The sequence below is a fragment of the Petromyzon marinus genome, chromosome 52, assembly GCF_048934315.1.
Source record: "Petromyzon marinus isolate PM22_M1 ecotype Great Lakes invasive population chromosome 52, UKy_Petmar_22M1.pri1.0, whole genome shotgun sequence".
NCBI classification, from domain to species: domain Eukaryota; kingdom Metazoa; phylum Chordata; class Hyperoartia; order Petromyzontiformes; family Petromyzontidae; genus Petromyzon; species Petromyzon marinus.
Window position 1 is genome coordinate 5874379 of NC_133718.1, and position 23029 is coordinate 5897407.

Genomic DNA, 23029 nt, shown 5'->3' on the forward strand with positions numbered 1-23029 from the left:
GCCACGAGCCTCCGCCCGTGGTGTGAGAAACACGTTTTTTGGCGTGGCCCCCCGCAACAGATTAGTCACCTGACCGCAAAGCGGTGCGCTTACCGGCAGCTTTGGCACACAGCGGCCAATCGTCAACCGCCAACAGCGGTGACTTCAGCGGGGAAACACTCCCCCAAATAGGTAGCACGCGGGGGGGGGGGGGGGGCGGAAGCGCACACAGCAGCAGCACGGTCAGACTCCCAGATTACCAACCGTCGTGCACACGCCCCGAGATGCAAACAAGCCACTTCAGAGTTTGGTTTTCGTGACGGGCATTTTTTACTTACTCGAATGGCTTTTCCACGTACGCCCGCACGCATGCACGCAACGTGTACATGGCCCTTTTGTGAATCCACTGCTAGGTGAGCGACTTTCCCCGCACCATGCGGACGTCTGCTCAGGAGTCTAAACGAAACGAAACTTTGAATTTCACCAGGTAAAGCACACTGACATGTTAATAAACTCCGCATTCAAATCCAATAAAATTTGTTTTATACATTTGTGGCGCCCATTGGAAAATGTAAACACTGAGATATCTCAGAATATTGAAGTCAGCCCCCCCCCAAAGTCAAAATCCTGGCTCCGCCCCTGGTGTTGGCGGATATGTAAAAAGGTCAGATATTTGAACGTCTACAGGAAAAAAATTACAGTCACCATGCACACAAAATGCTGCACCGGGTGTGGGCGGTTAATTGACGTTCGAATATGCGACGTCCTAACCATTAACCCTTAAAGCAGGAACGCGAAATAGACGAGATGTGTGAATGTCGGGAGTGCGAGCGCGGGTTTTTTTGCGATCACGTGATCGACGGAGTTACGTTTGCTTTTTTTTCCCTCTTCTTGTTCACCGCTGTTTCTTTGGCAAGTCTCAGCATGCGTGCGTGTTTGAGAAGGGTATTCCATTACCTATCGATGTGCGGCGTTCAGCGGGCGGCCGGTGTAACGATTTCTACGTTCCGCGTCGCGATCTTCACCCGACGGTGAGATGAATAGCGAAACCACGCAAACTCTCCTGAGGAAGCCCTCTCGTCGTGGCCAGCAGACCTTGACGCTGGTTGGCATCTTAGCCCCTGAAAATATTGCTGCTGCTGCTGCTGCTGCTGCCGTACGTACGCAAGGAGGGAATGTGAAGTCGAGATCGCACCATGGGTTGGTAACGGTGAAAATTAAATTTCACCTCGCCAAAAAAATGTTAAAACTGTGTTACCCAGTGTTGTGAAACTGTTTCCATGGGATTTAAACAAACTGACACGAGGTATTAAAAAAAAAATTAAACATGCGTGACAAAAATACCATACAAGAATATTGGGGAAAAAAATATATAATTTTGCCCGACTTTGTTTTTACTTTGCACCCATAATGTTGCACACTACCGTCAAATGCGTCGTGAAATGCACTCAAAACGTCCACCAATTTCGCATTTCATATCCGTCAGTATTATTTTCATTTCCTTGCTGTTCTTGCCAAACAAAACACATTACACACGGCGAGTCACTGCGCCAAGGTTTTTGTGTGGTTAAGTACACAAATATCCCCACCGCTCTACCTGTTGTGTGTGTGTGTGTGTTCCCAGGTCAGTTACAGTCCCGGGCTATAAATAAGAACTGCAAAGAACAGCTGTCATCACTTACGGAGACTCGCTGCTACTCGGGGAGAGAGTTTTACAGCCAAAGGAAGAATGCACGACACGTAACCACCCCCCCCTCCTCTCCTTCTTTTCTGCGGGAGCGAGCCTGCCTCCGTAACTACGTTAAGATTATTTGTCACTCCGCCGGGCTCGATGCGTGCCCGCTCATGCGAGCGACCTGCTCGAATGAAACGAAGCGTTCGGTTAGCCGCCCCCCCCCCCCCCCCAAAAAAAACCTTTTTCGACTGCAATTCCTCGAATGCGCGACAAAAAAAAAAAACCCCTGAAAGATTATTTTGACACCGGAAATCCCGGCATTAGTCGGGTGCACTCGGCGCACAAACCGCCAAAAATGCATCGTCTTCCCCCACCGTTTTTGACTTTCGTCGAACGGAGTCAAAACACACACACACACACACGCACGAACGAATTCCGGGGGGGGGGGGGGGGTGGGCGGCGGGAGGCAAATGTTTTCCGACACGATACAAATGGGGGGCGAACGGGGCACGCGACGCGCAGGAGGTGCGAGTGAGAGCGTTTATCGCGGAAGCCGTCGTTGTGTTAACGTGGGTGGGTGGGCTGGGCTGGGTCACAAACGCCACACGGAGCTGCGGTACAAAAAAAAAAGGTCATCGGGAACAGTGGGGAGGGGGCGGCTCCTCGTGCGCCTCCCCTGGAATGCGACAGGGTGCACCGAGAGCAGGGGTCGGCCTAAAAACCTGCGGCTCCCTACCCACGCGGCTCTTTAAGGGCTGCTTCCGTGACGCTGTCCACGTGCATTGCGGCTCTTGAAATGTTGAGGGTTTCGTTTTTTTTTACCGAATTCGAAAAAAGAATGTCTCTTCTTGTTGTTTTGTTTGCCAATCCCCTGACCTAGAGACCAATACGGGCCACCCAACTGTACCAGCTCACAAGGGCTGCGGGCTTTTTTTATTTTTTAAACACAATGTTCACCCGCAGGTGTTGTGTAACAATTCATTAACTCGTACGTGCGATCCGCTCACTTCGCTTACGCTCACAAGAGTTTGTCCTTGGTGTCGCTTCAAAAGGGGAAAAAAAATGTGTGGGTGTAATTAAACAATTAAGCGCCATCACCGTCGGTCACGATCATCAAACCACTTGCGGATGAAGGCCTCCCTCCGAGCTCTCACCATCCCTCCTGGTCACGCAATGCTATCTACCTCGCTCCTGCACACGAGCCAATTTCATTGCTCCATCTCTGTGGTGGACATCCTCTCGTGCACGTTTCCCTCCTTCGGGTTCCACTCCGTCGTTAGTTTCGACCAGTGGCCATCGTCCCTTCCAGCAACGTGTCCTGTCGAAATGTTAACTACCTCGCCTGGCATTCAGGAGGTTGCGAGTTCGATCCTGACGATGCCTGGATATTTGGAATTTGCATGTGGTCACCGTGGATTTCTCTCCTGGTCCTCCGATTTGCCCCTCCACAGTTATAAACGTGCGTTGAGAGTACTGGGCTGCTATCGAATTGCCACGTGATGATAAGCCACTTCACTGAGCTATCATTTGTGGGCAGGTCGCTTCTGAAAAACAGCTACATAGCTCAGTAGGCCTTACCACCTGTACAGCGCTTTGAGATCCTTGATGAAAAGCGCTATATGAATGGAATTATGACTATTACCTGGTAAAATAAAAAAGAGCTTAGTTTTTTTTTACTTACATTTCTTAACAGTCAATACAATGTCTGTACTTGCATTATGTTGCTATAAGTGATTATGTTCCTAATTCATGTCACATGGTGTAACTCTAAGCATGCACCCCCCCCCCCCCCCCCCCCCATGCTTGTTTATGTCAATGTTTTTTCATGTCAATGTCCAATGTTTCTGATTAATGTGTCACAGCAGGTAGAATATATCAATTACAAGCTCCCTTTAAGGCACAGCGGGGGTGTGGGTCTTGATTTTCATTGCCGAGGTTCAATATTACAAAAGCACATCTTTTGGCAAACATTAGTCGGGCAAGGTGAAGTAAATGGTTAATCAGTCAAGACCGCAGCACCTGTACTCCTAACAACCTGGCACGCAGTGTGCACCCAGAGTTAAGTGGCAATATGCAAATAAGCCAAAACACACAGCACCGCAAACAGAGTCGAAGATCCCCCGTATAGCACGAACAGACTGTTGGGGGCAAGTGCTGTTCGCGAACACCTATGAAGGCCTGCACGGCACACGACAGGGTAGGTTGGCCAGCATCATGCCCGGCTGCCTTTTCCTCCCTAGTGGTGATGTTTAGACACCGTACCAGGTACCCATTTGGTGATGAGTCGACCGAGGGGAGACCCAGGACCGGCTCAGATAATCAGCGCCGATGTTGGCCGTGACTGGGAATCAAACTCGGGTCGCTGGATTCATAGCACGGCGGCACTAACCACTCCACCACTCCCCCCCGCCCCACACCCAAACACACACCCACACTGGCAGATTCCCATGATTGGAGCGAAGCGCACCGACACATCCTGTTAACCGAGCCACCTGACCCCGTGCATGACTTACCCTTTTTTAGGTGGTCGGCGGGGACAGCCACTCTTCAAAAGATTAACGCACGTGGCACTCAGCGGTAAATCACAGCTACGCGCCGGATCGTACAGTGCGACTCGCGCACATGCTACGCCCCGGCGAGCCAGGGAAAATGCGTGACTCAACCGAGCGTGCCGCCAGCACGCCTGACGCGCACGTTCCTGTAAACAGCGGCGGCGGCGGCGCGAGCGAGAGCGCCGTGCAACGACGCTGAAGGGACGGGCGCAAAAAACGGGGCAAGCGTTTCGCTATAAAAGGCGCGCGCGGGGGGGAGGGGGGGTGAATATCTCTGGGACGCGAGATGCGCGGATTCTTCGGTAGCGGCCACGGACGCCCGCAGATGTAAACACCGACGGGCGCATTTCGCCATGCAGGAGAGTGCGAAACACCCGAGTACTACTACTGCACGAGTATTTTTAACACAATGCCTCGACCGCTAATTGCGATGTTGTTGAAAAGGAGGGGAGAGGTAAAACAAGAAAAACACCAAACCGAAACAATCAAGACCGTAAAATGTGCACCGGTTGAGAGTGTTTGTTTGCGCGCGGAATGCAGAGCAGCTGCAATAATTGTAAACTTAAATGCTAATGTAGGCTGCGGGCCGAATAGTTTCAATATCGTCGTCATCAACAACAACGGCCATGTTCAATCCACTGCAAAGTCGCAATCCAACCAGCACCTGCACATGAGCCGATCCATCTCTGCGGTGGACATCGTCGTGGGAACATTCTAACATTCAGCCGCCACTCCCACCGTTCACCTCGACAGCCGGCCATCGTCCCTTCGAAGTGACGTTTCCTGCCCCCAAGGCCCACTTACTTTTCTCAACTCTCAAAGCGAAGAGCCTTAACTCGCGCATTTTATGACATTGTTGAGTTGTAAATTTAATCCATAAGAGGTTTTTTTTTTTTGGTCGCGAAAGCCTACGTGTTAAACTTGTAAATTAGAGAACCTGCAAGTAGGATACGATTTGGTCGGCTCAATTACTGTACCTGTCTGCCGGGTCCTATCATTTGAAGGACCTTTCCATATTTCCTGCAGGTGATTGGATAGAAATCCTTTTTTTTTCTGAAAGACAGCTTTTATTCTCCACCTGGAACTCTGCTCTCGTCTAAAACAGTGAACTCTGTACACGAGCGGCGAGTAACTTACCTGTTGGCACCGTCAAATCATCATTACTGTTACCATTTACTATTAATCAATATTATTCAAACGTTCACACATAGACCTGTCGTTTTCGCTTGTCCAAGCAAGTTTCCCAGCAAATAAATAATGCTGAGCTTTATAAGATATCTAACCTTGCCGTGCTGAGCCGAAGACCATCACAACAGAGCAACGCATCAGTCATTTAAGAACTTGGATGTCTTACAGGGTTACAGGCTCTCAGCCAGCACCCCGTATGTGGCCCAGAAGCTAACATGCAGCCAGCCAACTTGCTCATCTGCCAACTTTTGTGGTAACCTTAATTTGTGTCTGCCCAAAGACAAAGATCCCCCGTATAGCCTTCTCAGGCTGTTGTGGTAAGTGCTGTCAGAAATTACCTATGAAGGTCGGAATGGCACACAAGGGGGGTGGGTGATGAGCGCCACGCCCAGCCACCTTACCCATGTGAGGCTGAGTCGACCTAGGGGAGGCCCATGACAGGTTTAGATAATTGTAACTGGTGTTGGCCATGAGCAGGAATACAACTCAGCTCTCTGGGTTTATAGTGCAGCACGCTAACCAATATATTACTGGTTAGCACACACACGCTATTGCCATGTTTTTGTAAATAGATGCGAGAAATTATTATATTTGTAGCGTGTATTATTTACATATAGGTGATGGTAAAAGTTACAGGTGAACTTGAATCTAGGCAAAACCATCGGTGGGAAAGGGGGTTGTTATTAAACTAATCTACTTTTTATTTTACCAGGTAAGGCCCACCGAGCTATAAAGCTCTTTTTCAGAAGCGAACTGGCCACAAATGATAGCCCAATGAAGTGGCCTTATCATGTGGAAATCTATTGCAGCCAAATACACTAAACACGTCATATTGATTCTAAATGTGGAGGGAAAAAACCGGAGGACACGGATACAAATCCACGCGACCACAGGGGGAGAGAGAGAGACGCGCAAACTCCAAATATACAACAGGCGTCGGGTTCGGGATCAAACCCACGACCTCCTGTACACCAGGCGAGGCAGTTAACATCCCCTAGCCACCCGTGGGTAAGAACCGATGAGGAGGGAGAGCGGCCGGGGGAGAGGAGTTCAGCGGTCGGCCTCTCACCTTGCTGACAGTGCTCGCTTGACCAGCAGCGGCAGGCAAAGTTGCCGTTCTTCAGGGTCTTTTCGCATCGGCTGTTTCCGTCGGCGTCCCCCGGGCAGACGTCACCGCACTCCTTGGCCGGCTTGTTCCCCGCGACGTAGTTGTTCTGCTCCGAGTCGAGCACCAGCGACCAGTCCACCGTGTTTAGGTAGCACAGGTCGGCGTTCTTCTCGATGCGCACTGCGCCACGGGTGATGTTCCGTAAGCTCGGCAGGCCAATTTCCTGCGGGCAGCGGGGTGCGAGAGGTCGATTTGGTTGTTGACAAATATAAACGGGCTAAATTATTCATATCCGTGGGACCGTTTTTTGCCAGCATAATAAAATAATGAAAAATAAGAATAGGTTTCAGCCTTTTTGGCAATGAAAACAGATGTTACAATGTTCAAACGCCTAAATAGATACCTTTTGCAAGGCATCACGTGTGCATTAACCGCACATACTTGTAGCAAAACATGCAAGCAATTTCGATTTAAAGCTTTCGTGACTGCAAGGATTCATCTTCTTTGGTTCTTTCGGTAAAGTCACGTAGAATGAGAATAAAATAACAAAATAACACAATAAAATTCTCACGACGTTTCGGCCACAAGAAGACGGCCCGCTTGCGTTGTGGCCGAAACGTCGTGAGAATTTTATTGTGTTATATTATTATTTTATTCTCATTCCACGTGACTTTACCGAAAGAACCAAAGAAGATGCAAGCAATTGGTAAAGTTATTTGTCGACACGCTTTTTTGGTCAACGATGACATCAAATCATCGAAAGTGACTGTGACGACAGGGACCCACTGGCGACCCAAGCGTGGCCGGCTATTAACAAGAAGATAAATTACAAACCCGCGACAGACACCCCCATCGCCCCCAAATGCTCGGTCCACTCTCCAGAGAGCTGGCTACCTGCACACCCTCTTGGACGTGCCCCAAAAGCTCCCAAGTTTAGTTCACAACTTGACCCAGTAACATCAACAACCTTTTTTGGTCACCTCTGTTTCAATTTTCAACGCGCACACATGCCTGCCTGCTTGACGTCGAATCACCGCGGATGAAGGCGTACCTACATCATGGGGAGCCGATAGACCAAACTTCGCCACGCTGGGCAACATGGATCAGTGACGGAGAGGGGACCGGATCTCATATCTCTTGCAATTGACGTTAAGCCCTGGCCGGGAATCGAACGCTCAGTTTGGCGGGCTGACGTGCTAACCACGTAAACTACCTCGCCTGATATGCAGGAGGTCGGTGGGTCGATCTCAACCCTGACACATTTATATTTGGAGTTTGCATGTTCTCCCCGTGGTTGCGTGGATTTTTATCCGGGTCCCTCCACGTTTAGAAACGTGCGTTTAGAGTATTTGGCTGCAAAAAATGTCCACTTGATAAGCTACTTATTTGAGCTCATCATCTGCGGCCAAGTCACTTATGAAAGAGTTATATAGCTCAGTGGGCCTTACCTGGTAAAATAAAAACAGGTTAGTCTTAGTTTCACCAATGCGCCAATGGCTCCACAGCATACGGAAAATATTGTCCCTGCCGATGGACGGTCAAAAAGCTCGCACCAGTAACGCAATGTCAAGCAATGTCAAGCAATGTCCATCAGCCACGTGTGAGAAATTAGCCAAAAAAAGTGCCAACTACGTTGATATTTGATCGGGTTCAGCAATGAGTATATCGTTACAATAATATCCCAAAAACAAACCACCACGCTTGACCCAGACTTAAAGAGCACGCGGGGCTGATCGGCGCAAGGCTTAGTCAAGTGGGTTACGAGGCGAAGGTATATGCCACCCTGTCACATCCTTGGCACCGAGACCTATTAAGAGCTGCAAAGTGGTTTAAAGGGAACACAACGCAGAGTTCCTGCCCTGCCGTACGAAGCATAACCGCAAGGGACGTTCCCAATTTTCTTCTGCTCGTGAGCGCCGAACGAGCAAGCTCCGCGCGCCACACGAACGAGCCGCACAGAGCACGTGGTGCAAGATCGCCGCTGCTCTCCCGTCGCATGCTGCCCAGCGCCGCGGGGGGAGGGGGGGGGAGGGGACGTGATTCCGAAATAAAAAAGATCGAAAAATATTGGCCTTGCCGATGGACAATGCGCGAGTCTTTCAGCGTGGTAAGCAGACCAGGGCCAAGTAGGGCACAAGCAAAAAGCTAGGTGTTGGACCCTGTTGCGATTCGGTCTCGTCACAGCACTGCAGCCGGCATGGCCCGCAGAATGAGGGCGATGTTAATTGCCGCGAGGCAACGGGGCGAAATAAAAAATAATCACGAAATTTACTGCTGCGTAGATTTTCGCCGTTGCGCTGAAGAGCCCTCCGATGTGCTTTTTGGGTTTTGTACCGCGTTGTTCGGCGCAATGCCTGATGGTTGGCTAACGGTGAGAGGAGTTCCATCGGGAACTAGGCGTGACGAGCAACTGAGACGAGGCCGAGCAACTGAGACGAGGTCAAACAAGATTCGGCAACAACTCGGGAACACGGGGGTCAAATTGTGACTTCGTTTCAGGACGCCTAACTTTTACAGATCCCTATCGCTAGCTCGTATTTATTTAGAATTACAAAATGCACGTAATAATTACGAGAGCAATAATTTACAACCTTTTTATAATTTCACTGCTTTAAAGCCTCCCCATGACATGTGGGTCAAGGGGCTGGATTTAAAGCTTCCGTGACTGCTAGGATCCATACTCTTTGGTTCTATTGGGTAAAGTCACGTAGGTAAAAAATAAAATAACAAAAAATCACGACGTTTCGGCCACAACACAAGCGGCCTTCATCAGGTGAAGGGACGAGACTGTCTGGAGGACAGCGCTGAAAATAAAACAAAAAATCACGATGTTTCGGCCACAACACAAGCGGCCTTCATCAGGTGAAGGGACGAGACTGTCTGGAGGACAGCGCTGAAGTGCTGAAGTGCTGTTCTACAGACAGTCCCGTCCCTTCACCTGATGAAGGCCGCTTGTGTTGTGGCCGAAACGTCGTGATTTTTTGTTATTTTATTTTTTACCTACGTGACTTTACCCAATAGAACCAAAGAGTATGGTCAAGGGGCTGTTTGACCATACTTCACGACACGGGTTTTGGGAGGCGGTGGGTGGGGGGGCCAGGACAGGTTCAGATATCACGAGGCACCTCCGACGTTTTAACTATGGCTGGGAATCGAACTCGGGTGAAACCAGCTTCGCAGCACGTTGTCCGAAAGCATTGCGCCACCGATCCAATTTCAAAAACGCTGAAGGTTATTTTTTTTTAAAGAGAAGCGTCTGACAATTTAGCCTACATTGGAAACCACATCTCTGGCCATGTATTTACACTTAAACGCCCTCTCTCACGATTTCACCGTGATGCGCAATGGGATCATTATTCTCATGCCCGCACGCTTCCCACTCGGCAAATGTGGCACATTACCCAGCAAAGCGGGCAGCGTGCCACACTCCCTTGGCTTGCCCAACGGCGGCGGCGGCGGCGGCTTTCATGGTTTTCTTTCTCGTGCCGCAAAAAATGTTGGAGAAAATGAGGCGGGACACGCGCGTGAGCAGCCGAGGATGCATGATATACCGGGCCAGAAAAACAATCAGAAGGTAGCCGTGATGTTGTCCTTCTGTGTGCAAGCTGAATTACACCAGTGGCACTTATGAATTTACTTAAGCACACAAAACGCGCGGCGGAAAAACGCACTGTGTGCACGCTGTGCAATATTTTCTTTTGGCACCAAGTCGCACCAACAGTTGGACTATTGTTGAGCTTGCTTGTGGCTCCCTTGATCTTTATCCACAGAATTGTACCTGCCAAGCCACAACTGGCAAAGTTGCTGGTGGAGGTCAATTGTTTTTTTTTATTATTCTTCAGAATTGTCTACTTGAGAGCCAGATTGCATAAATGAAAATGTTTGCGAAAGCAAATATTTTGACCGGCGGCAGCGAGTAATCGGTTTGGAAGGTCACTTTGTGTTGAGTCTCGCATTTAACACAAGTATTTACATTTGGTAAAGCAAAGAAAATGCTGTTCCTGCCAAAAAGGAACAGCTGTTGTGCCACGGATAGTTTACGAGCAGATGTAAACACACTTATAGAAGCAGAAAATGTGTCTTTCCACACTCTCGTTCAACTAAACTTCACACATCGTCCAAACAGGGAGTGGCGGTTGGGGGGGGGGGTGGTGAATATCTATACTAGTTCGGAAGTTTTAAGCGAAACCCTATTGCTCAAGATTCGGTCCGCCGTGTTACAGCTGCGCGCCATCTAATTGGGCATCACACGATCACCCCGAACCAGCGACTATGCCACGAATCGGCATGAAGACGAATCGGTTTTGAACGAAGTGTTACGTAACCTTCCTCGTGTTCGGTAGAGCAATAAAAACAAGTGTTAGTGCAACCCACACTGAATGCACGTGACACTGCTGCCGTAAAGGGTCATCCCCCCCGCCCCGCCTCTTGTCTTTCAAGGGGAGTTGTGCGAAGAAGAAGTGGCACGACGTTACGTGGACAGCTCGCGACGGAGGGTGGACGTCTAGCAAATTAGGGGTCACTAACGATGAATTACTTCATACATCGGCCGCACAGGAAAACGGGGGTGGGCGGAGGGCTGTAAATTAAAACTAAACATTTCATTATGCCATGTAAGGCCCACTGAGCTATATAGCTCTTATTCGGAAGCGACCTGGTCACAAATGATAGCTCAGCCAAGTGGCTTACCATGTGGAAATGTATAGCAGCCAAATAATAAACGCATGTTGATTCTAAATTTGGAGGGGAATACCGGAGGATCCGGAGAAAAATCCACACGACCACAGGGAGGACGAACATGCAAACTCCAAATTTACAGCAGGCGTCAGGGTCGGGATCAAACCCGCAAACCACCTGTATACCAGGCGAGGCAGTTAACATCTCGCCACCACGGCATACCTCCAGCCACACCGTCGCTTGGCAACGCGTTACATCATGCCCTAGCAGTAAACTTGCTGTTGTTCAGGCAGTAAAATAGTGGTGTTTTGTATTTTTATGACTCATTTTATTTGGTTGGAATGCTTCTGGGGCCACTAATGGGTATCCAGGACGCTTTCCGGGCAGCCTTCAATTTGTTCCAGTCTCAGGAATGGCTTTGCGCGATACAGTACAGTATTTCTTTCCAATTGTGTAAAAAAAAAAAAGCAAAGGAGAGTTATTATTTTTCCCACACTAAAGCATATTTTTGTTTGGAAATATTTTCATTACATTGTACCTGCCGTGGCTGAAAAGCATCCAAATAAAAACATAATGATTGCTTTTACGAAGGGAAGAAAATGTGCAATTGTTGTGCCGTTGCTTTGGATACAAGGCAAGTCTATAAAGGCGCTGCTTTACGGATTAAAATTAATTATTACTCTCATGATATGAGCATAGAGTGGTGGCGCTGTGGCAGGCACGCTGTGGCAGGCGCACCGTGCCAACGAAGGAAGCGACTTACTAGGCCAGCTCAGCGAGATCTGAACCGGTCCTGAGACCCCCCCCACGCCCCATCCCCTACAACCCAAACCCCCCTCTCCCCCCAAATTCACCAACTAACAATAACCAGAGTCATGGTGAAGTATGACCTAACAAACCCCCATAATCGATAAGCATAGAGAGGTCTTCATCCAGCAGTAGTTTATTGACACATTAACCTGCCGGAGCACCAAGGTACGAAGATGTTAACTACCTCGCTTGGTATACAGGAGGTCGTGGGTTCGATCCTGACTCCGACGCCTGCATATTTCGAGTCTGCGCGTCTCTTGTCACCGTGGTCGCGTGGATTTTTCTCCGGGTCCTCTGGTTTTTCCCTCCACGTTGAGGAATGGACATCATGCATTTAAGATAATTTGACTGCTATAAATGTCCACGTGATAAGCCACTTCGCTGAGCTATAATTTGTGGCCAGGTCGCTTCTGAAAAAGAGCTACATAGCTCAGCGGGCCTTCAATGGCAAATAAATAAAAAATAGTTGTCGGTTGCTTTTTTACATTATTTATTTATCCGCAAATCGCCGCTTCTTATAACGGATCTTAAACAAGACACAAGCGAATACAAATGTGACGGAGAAAACAAAAGAGGGGGGAAAAAAACAATTGAGTCTTGAAACGGATCGTGACCTGGGAGCAAAGGACAATCCATCGCATCACTGGCAGAGTAGCAGAATCCTTACGTGTCAATCGTAAAGAACGTTATTGATTTAAATTCATGTGGAATGTAGTTGCAACCATACCCCCCCCCCTCCCCCCATCACACCATGGTACACTCCACAGCTCCCCGCCCCGTTTGCTTTACCGCTAAGGCTACCGTGACTGACGGAGGTAAGGAGGTAAGACAACAGTGCGTGATGTATACCGGACGAACGAGGTAGCCCCATGCTTTTTTCTAAACACTTAAAAAGACAAAACTCGCATACAGGAATCGCCGATGATGCCGATGTTCCACGAACCATGCAATTACTTGTTTGTTTCAATGCAGTCAGTATACATTTTTTGGCCCTGTGGCCTTTAAAAGCAGCACCAATTTTGGCCATGTTTATTGCTATTAGTCATTATTAAATGTCTTTAGGCAGCATTGTTTGGTGATCTGCTGCCCACTTAAGAGGTCTTCTAGCGCTGTCAAGCCTGAGACGGGTGCATTAAAGTGTCTTAGAAAGGTGCTAACCACCACTGTGCAGTCCGGGTGGTTATTCAGCTGCACTTACACCAACGTTACAAGGTCCGAGCAGCTTTTTCTGATACCTCCACCCCTCAACTCAGCGTGTAAGATTTTGCAAGTATCAAGATGATGGAGAAAAAAAGGTCAAGTGAACATCTTCATACCTGACAGGGTAAAAAGCCTTTTCTCATTTTCTCAATAATTTATCGACAAATTATTACATTTCTAATGCGTACAAATTGGAACTTAAAACGGACAACAAAAAACGATTCCCTCCCGTGCTGGCAATTCCGTGAATTGCCGCAGTTCGGGGTAACGATTTGAGTCGAGAATGGGTTTATCTATGTTGCTGTGCTGTATGGCTGCGATTACAAGTTGCGCCACATGTTGTTTGGTGCCATATGATGTCCGACGTTTCGCCCCACATGCCGGGCGCTGGGAACATCTGCAAGTGGAAACGTTGAGACATCCGTGCCGAGCACCGCAGTAAAAAGGATTCAAAATTTTGTTTGTCATTTATTCCGTCTCTTTTGTAGTGTTATTATTTTTTGTCCCGGTTGTACCGACAAATTTATTCACTTCAATATAGCCTCTATCCGGCCAAGTGGCACAACAGCATAAGGATACAAATTTAATTCCTATTTGGCGGTTGATCAACGTGGTAGTTCTTCATCTATCAGTAAAACGATGACCACTTTTTTGGGGAAGTAATATACGTGTGGCGTCATCGGCACGGCTAGATATCTGCAGTGGAAAAAGAACAACCTGGCTGGCGCGTGTCCTGAGCCGCTCCCGGGCTGGCTCGGCACAGCCCTGGTGCGGCTCGGATGTGTCAGTGGAAAAAGAGGTGCTAAGAGGACACACAGGTGGTGAGATGTTAACTACGTCGCCTGGTATGCAGGAGGTCGTGTGTTCGATCCCGACCCTGACGCCTGCTGCTGCATATTTGGAGTTTGCGTGTGGTCGCGTGGATTTTTCTCTGAGCCCTCCAATTTGCTCCTACCCCACATTTATCGAATCGACGTACGTTTCAGAGTATTTGGCCGCTATAACATTTCCACGTGATGATCAGCCACTTCCGTTGAGCTATCATTTGTGGTCAGGTTGCTTCCAAAAAAGAGCTACATAGCTCAGTTGGGGCCTTGCCCTGGCAAAATATATATATATTTTTTTACAGTTTTAGGTGGCCCTTACCTTCATGTCGAGCATCTCGTAGATGACGAGCGCGTAGTTGTAGAAGAGGCGGGTACCGCGGATGACGGTGAGGTTCGGGAACAGGTTCTTGAGGCTCTCGAGGCCATTGACGCGGAAGAGCACCAGGTACTCGGTGATCATGGTGAGCTTGGGGAAACTGAGGCCGGTGAAGTCCTCCACCTTGGTGTTGAAGATGAGCAGGATCTGGAGGTAGCCGTCGATGACCGTGCAGTTCTCCAGCTGCGCCAGGGAAGCGATGTCGTTGCGCACGTCCGTGCTCAGGCAGACTGTGTCACGACGTCAACAATGAAACGTGCACACACGCCGTCGCCGTCATCAGCAAAGCAACGGCATTGGGGATGTTGAATTCCGAGCAGCACGGTTTACACGAAAGATCCGAGGGTACGTGAGAGACGGCCGTGCGCGTGGACAGTTGAGAGTAACGCACAAGGTGGGGCGAGTGTTGCTTTAATTAGAGAGAGGAAAATTTGTTCCGACGGCACGTCCTGTACCGATTTATATGTTAAAAAAAAAAGCATTACGCTGAAACACACATCCTAGGGCACATTCACGTAACTCATTATCTCAACGAGGGTTGAAAGGGTTCAAGAGGAATTTGGAGGCGTAAAGAGGAGTCTTCGCTACTTTTGTTACCGTAGCCACAATTCACCGACAGCCACATGTTTGGCACAAGCTCCCAGGAACAATAAAATCCACAAAAAATCAACTCAGGGTGGTTCGGCTATGGACTCGGCCTACAGATTGTTTTAACGAGTGAACACACCTTTCTATGACTTGTAATACAAGGCTGACCTTGAATGACAATAAGTCCTGCCCAGTTTCAGCATTTATATATTCACCAGGAGTAGGTTATTGTCCATAGAAAGCCATACTGATGTGCATTAACCTGTGACTGATGCTGCAAAAATGCAACACCTCATCTCCAAAAATATGTAAAGTTGTGAAATTAACAAGGAATATAAAACGTTAAAATGATGCAGTGTTATTTTTAATTGTTTTCAACAGAGCAAAAAGTTTTTTTCCCATCGGATTTCGGACAGCCGACGTTTCGCACCACCTGCTTGCAGCTTCTGCAGGAACTGAAATGGTTAAATTCACCTCCCGAAAAGGTTTCCAGCACGCGGGATGAAACGTCAAGACATCGCATCAAACAACTCGCGGAAAAAAACAACCCGAACAAAGACTTGGTGGTGAGTGGACCCAGAACCGGTTCATATATAATCCTCGCCACTGATGTTAGCCATGGCCAGGAATCGAAGTTAGGTCACCAGTACGCTAATCAGTGCACCACCGCTCTACTTCGCAAAGACTGACACTGCAATGATAAAAAATTTCATTACTTTACAAAGACAAAGACCCCCCGTATAACCTGAACAGACTGTTGGGGCAAGGGATATTAGCGAGCCCTTACGAAGGCCAAAACACTTTACAAACACACACACACGCAGACACATTGCACGTGACCAGCTAATTATATTATCTTTTACATCCTCCAAACGGGAGAGATTTTTTTTTGTTTAACAAGAATATCAATCCTTTCCTAATGCTGATCAAAAAATAACAAGGCTAAGCGAGGCGGCAACGGCACGTCCAAATTGAAACTTAACTGGCCGAAACATCCAGTTTTAGCTCAGCTGTGCGCAAGTTAAAAGAAGATGGATATTAATGCTTAAGTACAATAATGCAAGTAAGTGGCCTGCACACAGCGCCGCTCTCTAATGTAACACGATATTTGATTTAGTAAAGCAGGTTTAAGAAATTGCCTTTAGCTCTTAGATCTCACCCGACTTGCATACACCACCCCGCATCAACACTGCACAATGCATGATTGATGCATTACACAAGGGAAAATAAACACACATTGCTGGTACTGTACGTACAAGCAAATGGGTATAAATAAATAAGGTATGGCATGGGACTGCTAATTTTAGCAGCCTTTACATATTTTTGTTTTATGCCCGTCCCACGTGCGTGTTTTGGCCAACGTTTTGCTTTAACGTGAAGGATACACGGTGGGAGGGGCACTCTCATCGATTTATTGGGTGGCTGACAATCGTCGGAATAACCCTGACTCTCACCTCGCCACTGTCCACAAGCTTGAGTCACAACGGTGTGTAACCCAGACCGGGAGGGGGGGGGGTGGCACGGAGCAAACACACAATGCTGTTGCGGGGAGTTTATTACTACGGGGCTGAGCCAGATTACAGCAAACTGCTTAGGGCCCCCATCCGCCACCCGCCCTCCTCTTAGCGACAGCGTCTTGAAGCCTTTCCCTGGACGGAGGTCACTTGTGACGTTGGCAGGCGTGACCAAAAAAAAATGTCTGGCTCGTTGGTCAAAATAAAAAAAAATAGGCGGGCGAAACATTTGACGGCGGCGAGATGACGGCACGTATCATGTCGCCATCCTCGCATGGCATGAATGTGTCATTTTAAATCAGCACAATCGTGTTCATACTGGCGGAAAACCCCACTTAGGAGAGCGTAGAACATGCATTATACAGTTGGGGTTTTTTTTTCGTCGTTACTGCTACGGAAACAAAGTCCGTTCTAAATTGATTCTGAAACATAAACGCAAGCACCTTGGCATTAGGAAGCTCACACTTGAAAGGGTTTTGTACGTGGCCGAGTACAGCCCTTTTGTCAACATACTTATAGATGAGGGCCCTCCCCTATCCAATATGGGTCGCGGGGGTTTATTTGACCATACTTCACCACACTAGCCAGTGCGGGTTAGTACGGGCAGGGAGTGTGGATATGGAAGCGTAGAAGTACTATACAACAATGGGGTTTGCTGCACTGGCTTCTGCTGCCCACAATGTAGGCCATGCAGGCCTTTAGAACTGCTTTTTGTGTTTAGTTTGTTGTCCTTCCCCGGCACTTCTGATTAGCAAGGTTGGCTTATTTACGGTGCAAAAGAAGTTCAACATACATACATAGAGGCCCTGTGACAACCCTTAGAAAAGGTGGTCACCAATCTGGGCACTATCCAGGCTCAAACCTGCTTGGCTTCCTACGTCTGATATCGGGCGAATTGTGCGTGATGTGGTCACAAGCGACCCACAGCAGCAGTCGGCATTTATTTATTAAGTGATATTTATTTACTTAAGTTATTTATTGTACACAAACGGCCTTCTTCGAATTGCGGTCACGGTTTTATGCGCTGGGTGCACTGCGAGTCTAGGGCATGTCTCTAAAACGCAATTAACCTTTTAGGCACAGTTACCATGGTAAAATATATACACACACACCAATTATTGGAATTAATATAAGCTGTAAAAACAATGCCAGATCTTCTGGGGTTAGCTTAAAGCACTTGCTATCCTCCTCCACCAAAGAGCACGGAAGGACCAACAACAAAATGATCACCAATTTAAATACAAGCAACATCCGAAGTCAGGCCAACACTAGGCCAAGTAAACAACCAATTTACTATCTTCTCAGAAACGGCTCAGAGTTGAGAGATACTGCCATTAAAAAAACAAGTTCAGACCATAACATCTCTTGGGGTTTTTTTTACTTCAGCAATTTTCTTCGCAGAACATTGTAACCCACAGAGGATTGTGTGCCCTATCCCTTGAAACGGATACAAAAATAAAACATTTCCTGTACCTGCAAACCATGCAGAAATCTCCCGCGCACTGGGCTCCAGGCAAGTAAAACATTCAGCAAACACACACACACAAGACAAAGATCTGCCGTCCAGGCTTCATAGGCTGTTGCAGCGAGGGCTGTTAGCGAGCATATATTAAAGACCGACACGGCACATGCGGCGGTGCTATGGCTGAGTCCACCTAGGAGAAGCCCAAAACAGGTTGAAATATCACTCACTACTGCACGGGAATAAAACACTGTTTGCTGGGTTCGTACTACAATGGGCTAGGAGCAGCATCACCACTCCCCACATACATACACACAGAAATAAAAAGACAAATATCCCCCCCCCCCCCCCTTATAGCCTTAAGATTATTTTGGGGCAAGTGTTGTTAGAGAGAGCACCCCCTATGAAGGCTGGTATGGCGCACGAAGGGGTGGGAGCCAACACCGCGCCCAACCACATTCACTCCCTGCTGCTGATGTTTACACGCCGCACTAGGTACTCATTTAAGGCCAAATCGACCTCGAGGAGACCCAGGACCGGCTCAATTATTCGGTCACTGTTGTCGATCGTGAGCGGCAATCGGGGTTCATCGCGCAGTGTGCCAACCACAACACTACCCCGCTCCCCACACGTGCGGAGCGCACGCACGCACGAGAGATTTATGCAACAAAACGAAAGCAGAAAATGACAGCGTTTGGCAGACACGATTTTTGCGGACTCGTTGCTCTCAGGACGCGGGGTCGTTGAGGGGCAAAGAAATTTGGGTCATCGCTCCCACAAGGTGTATTAGGGTAAGAGCCCAACACACACGTGCTGAGTGCACTACTCCCACAGCTCTTGCGCTACAGGGCCTTCCCAGAGGGTGGAGTGCCTTTCCAGCTAACAAGCGCAGCTATTCCTCTAAAGCACACCTTCAATTTGTTCTTTTTGTTGTTCATTTGCATCTTCTGCCTTGGCGAATGTTCTTTTCCTGCTTCTAGCCGGTTACGCGTGTGTTTGCGCGGCGGTTAGCGCACTGCGCCAACACCAGTGACGATTATCTGACCCGGTCCCGGGCCTCTCCTCAAATGAGTATCTGGTGAGGTGTGTAAACATCGCCACTAAGGAAACAAAGGCGGCCGGGCGTGGTGCTGGCTACCCACCCCCTCGTGTGCCACAGTGCCGGCCTTCATAGGTGCTCACTAACAGCACTTGCCCCAACAGTCTGCTCAGGCTGTATGGGAGACTGTTCTCTTTGTGCGCAGACGGCGCTCCCACATACACATGGGTCGGACGTAAAAAATTTAAAAAAATACCATCATCATCTATTGTCAATCCAACTGCTGGATGAAGTAATCTTCAAGCTGCTGCCATCTCTCACGATTCGGGGGGGAAATCGGTTATTATCATCATCATAAAAATGGGTAAATCCCGGTGGGAGCCCACTTTTTTATATATATAAGGCTCTACCTGGATCACAAACCAAACACAGTTAAAACAGCAGAAATACGCAGGTCATCACAAAAAAACAGACCCTATATTTCCAGTTAGGGGTGGACACCGTTGCACAGTGGTTCAGGTAAAAACACTACACTATCAAAACCCAGCCGGCCGAGTTCGATTCCTGGCAAAGGCTAACATCAGTGGCAAGCGACAGCAACCAATCTCCGCCAGCCAGGATGGTCTAACCCCCAAACAAAACTCTATTATGGATGATATTGGTCGCGAAAGCCTACGTGTTAAACTGAGGATAGTGAAGTATGGTCAAATAACACATGATGGACACGCCATAAGGGGCCTTGACCCAGCAATACATTTCCAAAGGGCTGTAAATTATTATTTTTTGTAGGCTATACAGTATTTTCCCAAGCACTTATCATTCATGCATAGTCTAATCGAGCAACCGAGAAGAAAAAATATGTATATGTAACGCGCAAGTAAAAATAAAGTTGAAAACAGGAGTAGTGTTTGGGAAAACAGTCCCAAAAGAAAGACAAAACACGAGCGGGATTGTACATCGTTAAAAAATATATAAACACCGCAAAAACAACCTCTTTTGGCCAGACGTACCACCCCCCCCTCCACACACCACTGACAAAAACACGTGCATGACCACACACGTACAAAAAGCGCTCAGGTTTTTGTTTTTGTCTCCTGGTTTCCATGCAGCGGTTAGTTCTATAAACAAAAGGAATTCCTGAAAATCTTAAAGAGCTGCCCCCCGCGCAAACTCTTGAGGGCTGCTGGAATCCCCTTAAACAGTACACGGACGTGCAAGCTGGGGGTCAGGTTATGCTGTCAAACTAAAGTGCATAACAAAGGGGTTGTTTTTGGGTTAGATCTCGTAAGTAGAAATGTGTCGTGAAACCTGCCCGCCACCACCCGACACAGCCAACAACAAGTAAGGCTGGTCACGTAAACAAAACGTGCCGATTAGTTACTACTTTCGCCCACCGGTGTTAGTTGGTTGACGACACGGTCATTCTTATTATGAACAATATTGGGTCGCGAAAGCCTACGGGTCAAACTAAAGTACAGTAGACATACTTGCATTCCCCGCCACAAAACTAAAAAAAAATGTAATTCCTGTCAAACCCTCAAGAAGTTTCAGAACGACGATGTTCATGTAATGGCAACTAATAAGTACACGTTGCCATTAAAAGTTAAACTAGAAATAAATCAATTCTTATGGAACTGCAGCACTGCACTGAGGATAAAATATGTTCCCCACGTGCCCCGAGTCTGAAAATGGCCTAATTTTTGGGGATAAAAACACGCACCAATGTCTAGTAATGGACGAGAAATGCAGACGGCACTGTTGCTGTTACCGAGTGTGTACTCGTTCCACACACGTGTACTCGTGTAAGAAAAACTGCACGGCAGCAACGCAAGCTTAGAACTTTTGGGAACCGCACGCACACGTTGGTGGTGTCACTGAAATGTACAGCAATGTCTACGTTATTAAAACCTCGGCTGTCTGAAAACCAGGGCAAGGCGTCACATTGTTTTGTACTTTTTTGTGTCGCCGTGATCACGTACGCTAGTAACCCATACGGTATTGACAATCCATGATGTTTAAAAATCCAAACCAACTTCACATGACTTTAAAAACTTGCTACCAATGCGCGCGCACACACCACCATGACCCCCCTTCATTGGAACAACAATGACCTTGGCAGACAACTTGCCTTGTGACATTGTACACAAACACGTAAAACATGTAAACAAATAGCTTGACGCCCGCGGACTGGCCCACAACAGAAAACTTATAGTAATTCTGGTGGCAGAAAACCAATAGCCTTGGCTGCACTTCCAATACGGCACGTCACGAATACTTGGAGGAAAGGAAATAAAACAACCCTGTCGCACCGAAACCTGTGTTGGGCAAAACTTGTATGGGCAAAAAATGTATATATAAGATGTCATCTTTCAATCTGTTGAATCAGCCCTGCTCTCTTTCTCTCTCGTGTGGTAGCGTTTATCCAAAACGTTCAAGAGTTGGGTTTTTTTGGGGGACGATGTTTTCGTTGTCCTTGTGACAATAACTTTGTCGCGACTCGAACGTATCGCGCCGAGTAAAGCAGTAAAGGGAATAGCAAGATCTTTCCAAACGAGGTGGCGGCATTTCTCGCTGGGCGCCACACACACGGGGAGGGCACAATTTGTTGGGGGCAAGAAAAAAACACAAAGCAGGAAGAAAGCAGATGTGTAACAACGATGAGTTTAGGCGGTCGATCATAACAAGAGACGCAATACGCAACTCGTGATGAGCGATAACTGAACCGGTTCTGGAACCCCCCCCCCCAAAAAAAAAAATCCCGCTCTGACCGGCTTTGACGTGACACAGCTTGCGGATGGGAGCCTTCATCGAGCAGTGAATTGATAAAGAGCTGTTACAACACCATCATGTACATATCTTGATATAGACTATGTGTATAGTACGCAAACAATACCATTATGTGTATACAGAGTGTGTGTCCTTGTGCAACTCGGAAGCAGGCGACAACCATTGCAGGCAACGACACGTGATTGTACGAACGCCAAGTTATTTTACTTGAGGTGGGGAAAAACAACCGGTTACCTTACTAATTATTACAGATTTTAATTTACGGCACTTCAATAGTTTATGATGAGCTGCACCACACGCGTTTCGTTGCTAGCCCCCCCCCCCCCCCACTAAGTACGCGGTACAATGGAACCGTTTTAAACTCGATTTTAATTTAACTCCAGTGGACCTTTTTGGTTGTAATGCACAAACTCTGGTTGAAATCTGCGCCTTTTAATTTGTGTTCTTTAAGAGTGCCGAGTCCGTACGGGTCCTCCCTTTATCGAAAAAAAAACAGGTCTGGAGTTTCAACAAACTTACCGCAAATACTTTGGCAACATGAAAAACAAAAAGAATATCTGGCTATCTTGCGTTCGATAAAGCTTGTTAACTTCACAATTGTCAATTGAACAAAAACTCGGGAGGTCATTCGTGCTGCGGGCATAAGAGGAGAGCAATGGGTGTTTGCGTTGATGCTGCTTTCTTTCTTTCTTTGAACAAGCCCACATGATATAGGACGGCTGGAAACTTTCGTAAAATACTCGTGGAGAACTTTAACGCGGGTCGTGAGCTCTTCATTTCTGACCTTGATGATCGTGTTCACCAATGACGTCTTGTGCAACCACCATCGAGAAGTGTGTGGGGGATTGGGGGGGGGGTCTCCGTCATATCTTTCACATGAGATCCCCATTAGGGTGGCATCCGGAATCCAAATTAATAGCTTTAAAATGTCCGTAACGTAAAACGACTGCAGACATTTAGATTAATATTGTATGCCTAATGTCGGCTAAGTTACAAAGACTAAGAAAGTTGTTCTTTATGTTTTTTTTTAATAAACTGTATTTTTCGTTTCTCACTACTCGACCAGAAGCGTTCAATGAGTGGTAACATGTTTCAGCAACTAACTTAGATATGTGTAGCATTTAACAATTAACGTAGCATTAGAGGCGTTATTATTATTGTTCTGAAAGTACATTTCAGTGTGGTCATGACTTTCATAACAAGTGTGCCTTTCCACGAAAGATAAATCACTCCGAAATACGATTTTT

General features: G+C 47.6%; 1 protein-coding gene across 2 annotated transcripts in view; it reads right to left on the reverse strand.

The window, feature by feature from the left end:
• LOC116953599 (insulin-like growth factor 1 receptor) overlaps positions 1–23029 on the reverse strand; it is a 115348-nt gene that overhangs the window by 86990 nt on the left and 5329 nt on the right. For both annotated transcript variants that reach the window (XM_032973938.2, XM_032973937.2), the window contains 2 exons: positions 14336–14622; positions 6464–6725 (listed from right to left, as the gene is read on the reverse strand). In XM_032973938.2, coding sequence (XP_032829829.2) covers positions 6464–6725; positions 14336–14622 — 549 coding nt within the window. The remainder of the gene's footprint in view (positions 1–6463; positions 6726–14335; positions 14623–23029) is intronic.